Source organism: Babylonia areolata, chromosome 32 (assembly GCF_041734735.1).
Source record: "Babylonia areolata isolate BAREFJ2019XMU chromosome 32, ASM4173473v1, whole genome shotgun sequence".
NCBI classification, from domain to species: domain Eukaryota; kingdom Metazoa; phylum Mollusca; class Gastropoda; order Neogastropoda; family Buccinidae; genus Babylonia; species Babylonia areolata.
Window position 1 is genome coordinate 18,189,234 of NC_134907.1, and position 12,500 is coordinate 18,201,733.

Sequence of the window (12,500 nt, forward strand, 5' to 3'; positions counted from 1 at the left end):
CCATCACAGAAAATACCCACCTCATTATAAACCCATCACATGAAATAGCTCCCTCATTATAAACCCATGACAGGAAGTAACCGCCTTATTAGAAACCCATCAAATTAAATACCCACCTCATTATAAACACATCAAAGGAAATAACCACCTCATTACAAACCCATCACTGGAAATACCCATCTCATGATAAAGCCATCACAGGAAATACCCACCTCATGATAGACCCATCACAGGAAATACCCACCTCATGATAGACCCATCACAGGAAATACCCACCTCATTATAAACCCATCACAGGAAATGCCCACCTCATTATAAACCCATCACAGGAAATACCCACCTCATGATAAACCCATCACAGGAAATACCCACCTCATTATAAACCCATCACAGAAAATGCCCACCTCGTTATAAACCCATCACAGGAATCACACACCTCATGATAAACCCATCACAGGAAATAACCATCTCATGATAAACCCATCACAGGAAATACCCACCTCATTATAAACCCATCACAGGTAATAACCACCAGTCCTGTCCCCAGTGCTGACATTCACTTCTTCAGACCCACACCGTGAAGTCCATTGATAAGGCCACTGCTGTCCACTCAAGTCTGTCTACCACCCCGTCTGTTTTCGATTGAGGTGGGGGATGGGGGAGGTTCCTCGTATACACAGCCACCCGGGGTGGGGGGTGGGAGGGTTGGCAGGGGGTGGGGGGGTGGGGTGCGAGAGGGGAGGGAGGGGGACTGTCAGTTGTCTTTGATGCTCGGGTGGAGAGTTGGTGCCGGCCTGAGTGTGTTTGGCAACACGGCCATTTCTTATCGTTGTGTTTGGAGCGGCGTGGAGTGGGGGGGTTTGGGGTTTGAGAGGGTTTATCATCTCTAGTTAAAGGGTTGATTCCTAGGATCCTGAGATAAAGATTCGTCGAGGTCCTTTTTCGGCATGGTGTTGTTGTGTCCTTGTGGAAAGGCACTTTACTCACTCCACCCAGGTGTGAATGGGGAGGTACACCTGATTTGGGATGGGGAGAAGTTCAAACGGCGGAAGGAGAGGATTGGGCCCCGCCTTCCTGTGCCGAGCCCTGGACACAGTGGGCATGAATTCACTGCCCTGGTGGTCTCAAAAAGGCTAAGGGATTGATTGGTGTTGTACTGTACTGTAATGTACTGCATTACTCTTTGTCATGACAGATTTCGTTGTATGACATTCAGACCTCTCCCTGAGGAGAGCGCATCGCTACTGTGCAATACAACACTGTTTTCTGGTCTGCAACTGTATTTCCTTTCCTAGCCAAGTGAACTTTTCTACAGAGTTTTGCCAGGGACAAATCTTGTTGGCCGTGGGTTCTTTTGCGTGCGCTAAGTACGTGCTGCTACACACGGGGCTTCGATTCATTGGAATGACTGGCGTCCAGACCACCACATACGGTCTAGTGCTGGAGGAGGAAATACTAGCGAGCGTGGGATTCGACCTTTGGCGGACGCGAAACCACTGGTCCACAACTCCACATTATTAACCATTAACCTTGATGTATTATTGTCTGCCTTTAGTAGGGTTAGCATTTCCAATGTGAACTGTTCCCCTCTCTACCCCCTCTACCCCCCCCTCTGTCTGTCTGTCTGTCTGTCTGTCTGTCTGTCTCTCTCTCTCTCTCTCTCTCTCTCTCTCTATATATATATATATATATATATATATATAAAATCTTGGTCAATCCCATGTTTGTTTGTTTTTAACTGGACACCGCACCATGACCTGTTGGGCTCACTGGATGAAGCAAGTTATGCGATTATAGAAGAAATATTAAATCCAGGCCAAGATGTCTTTGTATTTTCATATTAGAATGGAGAACACACACACACACACACACACACACACACACACACACACACACACACACACACACACACACACACACATTCTTGGTTAATTAATTCTTTAATTAACCTTTAAAACTGTATTTGTGTTTGGGGTGGGGTGGTGGTTTAATTAAAAAGCTCTCATTTGCTCATGTTGGTCCTAAGTACCTCCAAAAAGGAAAGCTGATTTGCACAGCAAGCAACAGCTGTTTCGCACTTGGGAGTGCTCATCGGGCTTGCTACCCGGTCTTGACTGTGAGTCAGAGAGAAACTACTACTGAAGCAAGGAGAAATTACCAATTGCTCGGCAGGGAATAAATTTCTGTATACATAATATATACATCCTGTAGCACACAGCGGGCTGTGAAGGCTTGATCCAGTCGACTGAGTCCACACTCACACACACACACCGAAACACACACGCACACGCACACACACGCACGCACGCACACACACACACACACACACACACACACACACACACACACACACACATACACACACACCACCGAGACACGTCTTCATTTAAATATCGCTTAAAGTGGAAGACGTTAAACTGAAGAAGAAGAACTTAAATCTCCCGAATAACACAAACACATACAACCCCCATATGCCCCTTCTCCCGAATAACACAAACACACACACCCCTCTCCCGAATAACACAAACACATACACCCCCTTCCCATTCTCTCCTGAATAACACAAACACATACACGCCCCTGTCTGCCCCAGCCCCCCCAATCTCTCCCCCTCCCCCCTTCCCCCAATTCATCATACGCAACCCTCCGGTCTTCGATCTCTCTGTGTCTCTGTGTTCCTTTCAACACAGCACACTCTGATGATCGTCACCCGCCTTTTTTCTCTGTAGACACCCCGGGTAGCCAGGAGGCCAGCAAAGAGTCAACGGGTGGCATGGCCTTTCTCTCCCTGGCTTGAAGGCGCCGTGTGGTGTGCCTGGTTATCGTGTTGTCCTCGTTCTATTGGTCTGCGCCTTTATTTCTTTTATGTGGCGCCCGGAGTGTTCTGACGACGCGTTGGCAGCCCTGTTGGTAGAATATTAATTGCCTGTGTGGTGTTGTGTTGCTTTGTGTTGTGTTGTGTTGCTTTGTGTTGCTTTGTGTTGTGTTGCTTGTGTTGTGTTGAGTTTTGTATGGAACGGTATGGCATGGTGTTGTGTTGTGTTGTGTTGTATGGTATGGTGTGGTGTGGTATGATACGGTATGGTGTTGTGTTGTGTAGTGTGACATGATTTGTGTGGTGTGCTGTGTTGCGTTCCGTTGTGTTGTGTTGTGTTGTTTTGTGCTTTGTATGGAACGGTATGGTATCGTGTTGTGTTCTGTTGTATGGTATGGTGTGGTGTTGTATGGTATGGTACAGTATGGTATGATATGGTATGGTATGCTATAGTATGGTGTGGTGTTGTGTTGCGTTGTGTTGTGTGGTTTGTGTGGTGTGTTGTGTTGTTTTGTATGGAACTGTATTGCATGGTGTTGTGTTGTGTGGTGTTGCAAGGTATAGTATGGTATGATATGGTGTTGTGTTGTATGGTATGGTATAGTATGGTGTTGTGTTGTATGGTATGGTATAGTATGTTGTGTTGTATGGCATGGTATAGTATGGTGTTGTGTTGTATGGTATGGTATGATGTTGTGTTGTATGGCATGGTATAGTATGGTGTTGTGTTGTATGGTATGGTATAGTATGATGTTGTGTTGTATGGTATAGTATGGTATGGTATGATGTTGTGTTGTATAGTATGGTATGGTATAATGTTGTGTTGTATAGTATGGTATAGTATGATGTTGTGTTGTATAGTATGGTATAGTATGGTATGGTATGATGTTGTGTTGTATGCTATGGTATAGTATGGTATGGTCTGATGTTCTGTTGTATGGCATGGTATAGTATGGTATGGTGTTGTGTTGTATTGTATGGTATAGTATAGTATGATGTTGTGTTGTATGGTATGGTATAGTATGGTGTTGTGTTGTATGGTTGTTGTATAGTATGGTATGATGTTGTGTTGTATAGTATGGTATGGTATGATGTTGTGTTGTATAGTATGGTATGATGTTGTGTTGTATAGTATGGTATAGTATGATGTTGTGTTGTATAGTATGGTATAGTATGGTATGGTATGATGTTGTGTTGTATGCTATGGTATAGTATGGTATGGTCTGATGTTCTGTTGTATGGCATGGTATAGTATGGTATGGTGTTGTGTTGTATGGTATGGTATAGTATGATGTTGTGTTGTATGATATAGTATGGTATGTTGTGTTGTATAGTATGGTATGGTATGGTATGATGTTGTGTTGTATAGTATGGTATAGTATGATGTTGTGTTGTATAGTATGGTATGGTATGATGTTGTGTTGTATAGTATGGTATAGTTTGATGTTGTGTTGTATAGTATGGTATAGTATGGTATGGTGTTGTGTTGTATGGTATGGTATAGTATGATGTTGTGTTGTATGGTATAGTATGGTATGGTATGGTATGATGTTGTGTTGTATGGTATGGTATAGTATGGTATGGTATGATGTTGTGTTGTATGGTATGGTATAGTATGGTGTTGTGTTGTATGGTATGGTATGATGTTGTGTTGTATGGCATGGTATAATATGGTATGATATTGAGTTGCGTTGTGTGGTGTGATTGGTGTGGTGTGGTGTGCTGTGTTGTGTTTTGTATGGAACAGTATGGTATGGTGTTGTGTTGCGTTGTGTGGTGTGATTTGTGTGGCTTGCTGTGTTGTGTTGCGTTGTGTTGCGATATGTTGCGTTGTTTTTTTTTTTTTTTTTTTTTTTTTAATGGAACAGTATGGTGCTGTATGGTATGGTTTTATATCGTATGGTGTTGTGTTGTGTTGTGTTGTGTTGCTTTTTGTCACAACGGATTTCGCTGTGTAAAATTCGGATCTCCACTCCCCAGGGGATGGGAGCTCGTCGCCAGAGTACAGAGCCACCTTTCTTTTCTTTTTCTTTTCTTGTTGTCTACCGTTTGTTGTTGTTGTTGTTGTGTTTATTGTGTGTGTGTGTGTGTGTGTGTGTGTGTGTGTGTGTGTGTGTGTGTGTGTGTGTGTGTGTGTGTGTGTGTGTGTGTGATAACTGTCTTTGATCTGTGAAAATTGATATTATCCCTCCCCTCCCTCCCTCCCCCGTTTATTTTCAGAAACTTGCCAACGAAAGGGAAAGGCTTCAGCAACCCGAATCACCGTCAAGTGAGTTTGTACCTCTTTTTTTTTTTTTTTTTAAGCCATTAATGTAGAGAATTGTGACGATGATGACGACAGTGAGTTTATATATTATCTTTTTAATTCTCTCCATACGAACGGCGAAAGGGACGACGTTAACAGCGTTTCACCCCAATTACCATCATCAAAATATTGCAAGCAAAAGGCTCTTATACTGAAGAGGTGAATGTTGACAAAGAATACCACAATTCTGACGACGGAAGCTAAAGGTTGGGTCGTTCAGACATCCATTGGACATCCGAGGGGTCTGTGTATATGATAAGAGAGGACTGGCCGTACTGAGTGAGTTAACCCAGTAATGTAGAGAATTATGGCGATGATGACGACAGTGAGTTTGTGTGCCATTCTTTTTGAGTCGGTAATGTGGATAGTTGTGACGATGACCCGACAATGAGTTTGTGTGTCATTGTTTTTAACCCAGTAATGTAGAGAATTGTGACGTTGATGATGACCGTGAGTTTGTATATACTGGATTCTTTTCAACTCGGTAATGCAGAGAATTGTGACGATGATGACAACAGTGAGTTTATATATCTTTCTTTTTCACCCAGTAATGCAGAGAATTGTGACGATAATAACGACAGTGAGATTGTGTCTCATTCTTTTTAACCCAGTAATGTAGAGAATTGTGATGATGACGACAATGGGTATATATATATATATATATATATATATATATATATATATATATATATATATATATATATATTTCATTCTTTTTAACTCGGTAATGTAGAGAATTGTGACGATGATGACACCAATAAGTTTGTGTCTCTTTTTTAAATCGGTAAGGTAGATAATTGTGACGATGATGACGAGAATGAGTTTGTATCTCTTTCTTTTTAACCCAGTAATGCAGAGAATTGTGACGATAATGACGACAGTGAGATTGTGTCTCATTCTTTTTAACCCAGTAATGTAGAGAATTATGATGATGACGACAGTGAGTTTATATATATTTCTTTCTTTTTAACTCGGTAATGTAGAGAATTATGATGATGATGACGACAGTGAGTTTATATATATTTCTTTCTTTTTAACTCGGTAATGTAGAGAATTGTGATGTTGATGACAACAATGAGTTAGTATCTCTTGCTTTTCAACTCGGTAATGTAGAGAATTATGATGATGATGACGACAGTGAGTTTATATATATTTCATTCTTTTTAACTCGGTAATGTAGAGAATTGTGACGATGATGACAACAGTGAGTTTATATCTCTTTCTTTTTCACCCAGTAATGCAGAGAATTGTGACGATGATGACGACAATGAGTTTGTATCTCTTTCTTTTTAACCCAGTAATGTGGAGAATTATGACGATGATAACAATGACTTTGTATCTCTTTTTTTTTTTTTTTTTAACCCAGTAATGCAGAGAATTGTGACGATGATAACACCGATAAATTTGTGTCTCTCTTTTTAACTCGGCAATGAAGAGAATTGTGACGATGATAGCGACAATGAGTTTGTATCTCTTTTTAACCCAGTAATGTGGAGAATTATGACGATGACAATGACTTTGTATCTCTTTCTTTTTAACCCAGTAATGTAGAAAATTATAATGATGACGACAATGAGTGTGTATATATTTCATTCTGTTTAACTCGGTAATGTAGAGAATTGTGACGTTGATGACAAAAATGAGTTTGTATCTCTTTCTTCTTAGCTCGGTAATGTAGAGAATTGTAACGATGATAACGACAATGAGTTTTTATCTCTTGCTTTTCAACTCGGTAATGTAGAGAAATGTGACGATGATGACGAAGACAGTGAGTTTGTATCTCTTTTTAACCCACTAATGCGGAGAATTATGACGATGATGACAATGCGTTTGTATGTGTTTCATTCTTTTTAACTCGGTAATGTAGAGAATTGTGACGATGATGACAACAATGAGTTTGTATTTCCTTTTTAAACCAGTAATGTAGAGAATTGTGACGATGATGACAACAATGAGTTTGTATTTCCTTTTTAAACCAGTAATGTAAAGAAATGTGACGATGATGACGACGACAGTGAGTTTGTATCTCTTTCCTTTTTAACCCAGTAATGTAGAGAATCATAATGATGACGACAATGAGTTTGTACATATTTCATTCTTTTTAACTCGGTAATGTAGAGAATTGTGACGATGATGACGACAACGACTGTCACTAAAACTCAGCAGCAATTCCTTTTCCAGTCTGATTTGCATACGATGATCATAACGGTGAAGGCGGTGATGAGGAGGAGGAAGAGGAGGAGTTTTATGATAATGTTGTTGTCGATGCTGCTGCAGCTGATGATAATGATTGCTGTACACTGTTGGTAATCTCAGGGTTGGTTTCCAGTTCCAAACACCACCACGACAACTACAAAAAAAAAACAACAAAAAAAAAAACAAGAGAGGCAAAGAGGCTATTAGGCCACCACGACAACTACAAAAAAACAACAACAAAAAACAAAACAAGAGAGGCAAAGAGGCAAGGCCTTCAAGACTCACTTGTGATACACTTTAAAAAAAAATCCAAGCTTTTTATGTATTGAGTATAATTTCAAAATGTAATGTTTAAGATGAGAAAGATCAGTTTAAAGCAAATTAACTCCCCTAGCATTAATTACAGAGTAATTTCAAAACGTTTGCAAAATAAATAAATCTTCCATGCTTAGCAAAAGAAGTTCCTGTTTGAACAAAAAATGATAATAATCTCTTGTTGTTGGGTCAGAATATCAGATCAAAGTGCCAAGTTTAGAGAATACCAAAAAATATAAATATAACAGTAAATACAGTTTGCATATAATTAGGCTTCATTTTTTTTGTTGTTTGTTGTGTGCCCATCCCAGAGGTGCAATATTGTTTTAAACAAGATGACTGGAAAGAACTGAATTTTTCCTATTTTTATGCCAAATTTGGTGTCAACTGACAAAGTATTTGCAGAGAAAATGTCAATGTTAAAGTTTACCACGGACACACACACACACACACACACACACACACACACACACACACACACACACACACACACACACACACACACACAGACAACCGAACACCGGGTTAAAACATAGACTCACTTTGTTTACACAAGTGAGTCAAAAAACCAGCAGTAACAGCATCAGCAGCAACGACGAAGACGACAGTGACAATGACGATGTCGACAAAGTTCAGTTCAGTTCAGTTACTCAAGGGGGGCGTCACTGCGTTCGGACAAATCCATACACGCTACACTCCTATCTGCTAAGCAGATGCCTGACCATCAGCGTAACCCAAACGCGCTTTAAAACACAACAGCATTAACGCTAACAACAGCAGCAGTCACAACAACAGCATCGATGATGATGATGATGACAACAATAATGGTAACGACGACTGTGAAGATGAAGATCACAACAAAGCAACAAGAGTATTTGTATTTGTATTTCTTTTTATCACAACAGATTTCTCTGTGTGAAATTCGGGCTGCTCTCCCCAGGGAGAGCGCGTCGCTATACTACAGCGCCGCCCATTTTTTTTTTGTATTTTTTCCTGCGTTCACTTTTATTTGTTTTTCCTATGGAAGTGGATTTTCCTACAGAATTTTTCCAGGAACAACCCTTTTGTTGCCGTGGGTTCTTTTACGTGCGTTAAGTGCATGCTGCACACAGGACCTCGTCTCATCCGAATGACTAGCGTCCAGACCACCACTCAAGGTCTAGTGGAGGGGGAGAAAATATCGGCGGCTGAGCCGTGATTCGAACCAGCGCGCTCAAATTCTCTCGCTTCCTAGGCGGACGCGTTAGCAATAACAAGAACAACTGCAGCAGCAACAACAACAACAATGACGACGGTTATGGGTTTAGACGACGATGAAGATGATGGAGTATCAGTATCAGTAGCTGAAGGAGGCGTCACTGCGTTCGGTCAAGTCCATATACGCTACACCACATCTGCCAAGCAGATGCCTGACCAGCAGCGTAGCCCAACGCGCTTAGTCAAGCCTTGAGAAAAAAAAAAATAAATAAAATGAAATAATTAATTATTTTTTTAAAATAAATAAATAGAATAAAAAATAAAATAAAATATAATAACAAAAAACCAATAAAAATAAAAATAAATAAATAAATAGATAAATAAATAAATTATAAAAAAAGAAGATAAATAAATAATAATAGATAAATACATAAAAATACTACTACTACTACTAATAATAATAATAATATTTACAAGGCGCAGAATCTTTGATGAAGTCAACTCTAAGCGGGGGAAAAAAAAGAGAAAAAAAAGAGAAAAAAAAAAGAGATGATGAAGCCACATCACACACGATGAAGATGATGAATGATGAAATAGGTGACGATCACGATGCTGTCACTTAAAGATCCCCATTCCTTCAAATTATAAACACCGTAAGAACAGTTCCTGACGGCTGACACAAGACACAGGTTGATTGACTGACTGACTGATTGGACGGGCGCAATAGCCGAGTGGTTAAAGCGTTGAGGGTCCCGGGTTCGAATCACGGTGACGACGCCTGGTGGGTTAAAGGTGGAGATTTTTCCGATCTCCCAGGTCAACATATGTGCAGATCTCCTAGTGCCTGAACCCCCTTCGTGTGTATACGCAAGCAGAAGATCAAATACGCACGTTAAAGATCCTGTAATCCATGTGAGCGTTCGGTGGGTTATGGAAACAAGAACATACCCGGCATGCACACCCCCGAAAACGGAGTATGGCTGCCTACATGGCGGGATAAAAACGGTCATACACGTAAAATCCCACTCGTGTGCATACGAGTGAACGTGGGAGTTGCAGCCCACGAACGCTGAAGAAGAAGAAGAAGAAGACTGACTGAATGATTGACTGATTGATTGACAGGTGATGACCAGGGTGGACAGTGGAAGCTGCAGCAGGCATTGTTACGTCGTCAGCAGCTGCTGGACAGACTGAAGGTGTGGGCTGGTTGTGTGGGGCACAGGTGTGGTGTTGGGTGACAAGGGTCTGTGTGGTGGGTGGGATAGGGTTGGCGTGTGGTGTGGTTTGGTGAGGTGGGGCTGGGGATAGGATAGGGTAGCATTGGATGGGGTGGGATGGGGTGGCGTGTGGTGTGGTGTGGTGGTGTGTGGCGTGGTGGCTGTGATGGGATGGCGTGTGGTGTGGTGTGGTGGCGTGTGGTGTGATGTGGTGGTGTATGGCGTGGTGTGGTATGGTGGCTGTGAAGGGATGGCGTGTGGTGTGGTGTGATGTGGTGGTGTGTGGCGTGGTGCGGCGTGGTGGCTGTGATGGGATGGCGTGTGGTGTGGTGTGGTGTGTCGTGTGGTGTGTTGGGGTGGGGTGGTGTGTGGTGGGGTGTGGTGTTACGTTGTGTGGGGTGGGGTGGGGTGTGGTGTTGTGTGGTGGGGTGTGGTTTGGTGTGGGGAGGCGTGTGGTGTGGTGGGATGTGTGGTGCGGTGGGGTGTGGGATGGTTTGTGATGTTGTGTGATGTGGTTTTGTGGGGTGTGGTGATGTGGAGTGGTGGGATGACGTGTGGACAGACGTGATAAGATGGGGTACGGTGTGATGTGGTGTGGTGTGACATAAGTGGAGAATAAAAGTGGGCCCAGGATGAATCCCTGTGCTGCTCCATATATGATTGACGTAAAAATTAAATTGAGTTTTGATTATTATTTTACTGATACTGTTTCCTGTCGGAGAAAAAAACGTTTCATATTTAATTCATAAACTTATAATTTGCTCAGTTACAAGGAGTGTGTGTGTGTGTGTGTGTGTGTGTGTGTGTGTGTGTGTGTGTGTGTGTAAAATATGTGTGTGTCTTTGTGTGTATGTGTGATATCTGTGTGTGTGTGTGTGTGTGTGAAATATGTGTGTGCGCGTGTGAAATATGTGTGTGTCTGTGTGTGTTTGTGTATGTGTGATGTGTGTGTGTATGCGTGTGTAAAATATGTGTGTCTTTGTGTGTTTGTGTATGTATGATATCTATGTGTGTGTGTGCGTGTGTGCGTGAAATATGTGTGTGCGTGTGTGAACTATGTGTTTGTCTGTGTGTGTTTGTGTATGTGTGATATCTGTGTGTGTGTGTGTGTGTGTGTGTGTGCGTGAAATATGTGTGTGTGCGTGTGTGAAATATGTGTGTGTCTGTGTGTGTTTGTGCATGTGTGATATCTGTGTGTGTGTGTGTGTGTGTGTGTGTGTGTGTGTGTGTGTGTGTGTGTGTGTGTGTGTGTGCAGCAAGAACAGGACCAGCGGCCCCGCTCTTCCAGCCCCCGCCCCCGCCGCCGTAGCTACACCCCCTCCACCCTCCCCCCGCCCCCCTCCCGTCGCTCCCTCCCTGTGGACCTGTTGCGGGGGATGAGCCGTGCCTACCGCTTCAACAACTGGTACAACACAGGTGAGGTTTTACACCTGGTACAACACAGGTGAGGTTTTACACCTGGTACAACACAGGTGAGGTTTTACACCTGGTGCAACACAGGTGAGGTTTTACACCTGGTGCAACACTGGTGAGGTTTTACACCTGGTGCAACACAGGTGAGGTTTTACACCTGGTACAGCACAGGTGAGGTTTTACACCTGGTACAACACAGGTGAGGTTTTACACCTGGTGCAACACAGGTGAGGCTTTACACCTGGTGCAACGCTGGTGAGGTTTTACACCTGGTGCAACACAGGTGAGGTTTACACCTGGTGTAACTCAGGTGAGGTTTTACACCTGTGAGGTTTTACACCTGGTGCAACACAGGTGAGGTTTTACACCTGGTATAACACAGGTGAGGTTTTACACCTGGTGCAACACAGGTGAGGTTTTATACCTGGTGCAACACAGGTGAGGCTTTACACCTGGTGCAACGCAGGTGAGGTTTTACACCTGGTGCAACACAGGTGAGGTTTACACCTGGTGTAACACAGGTGAGGTTTTACACCTGTGAGGTTTTACACCTGGTACAACACAGGTGAGGTTTTACACCTGGTGCAACACAGGTGAGGTTTTACACCTGTTGCAACACAGGTGAGGTTTTACACCTGGTGCAACACAGGTGAGGTTTACACCTGGTGTAACACAGGTGAGGTTTTACACCTGTGAGGTTTTACACCTGGTGCAACACAGGTGAGGTTTTACACCTGGTGCAACACAAGTGAGGTTTTACTCCTGGTACATCACAGGTGAGATTCAGCATCTGCTACAACGGATGTGAGATTTAACACCTGGTACAACACAGGCGAACTTCAACAATGGTAACACAGGTGAGCTTTAACACCTGGTACAACACTGGTGAGATTCAACACCTGCTGCGCCCCAGAAAACAGAGTTTGAAGAAGAAGAAGAAGAAGACCTCGAACAACATAGGTTCTTCGTGTATATTTTTGTTTTTATTTTTTCCTCCCATATCCCGTTTTTCTTTTCCCTTTTCAAAGGCTGAATAAAAATT

General features: G+C 42.5%; 1 protein-coding gene across 2 annotated transcripts in view; it reads left to right on the forward strand.

The window, feature by feature from the left end:
- LOC143276469 (uncharacterized) overlaps window positions 1-12,500 on the forward strand; it is a 25,507-nt gene that overhangs the window by 2,731 nt on the left and 10,276 nt on the right. For both annotated transcript variants that reach the window (XM_076580976.1, XM_076580977.1), the window contains exons 2-4: window positions 5,036-5,084; window positions 9,951-10,024; window positions 11,302-11,461. In XM_076580976.1, the coding sequence (XP_076437091.1) occupies window positions 5,036-5,084; window positions 9,951-10,024; window positions 11,302-11,461 (283 nt within the window). The remainder of the gene's footprint in view (window positions 1-5,035; window positions 5,085-9,950; window positions 10,025-11,301; window positions 11,462-12,500) is intronic.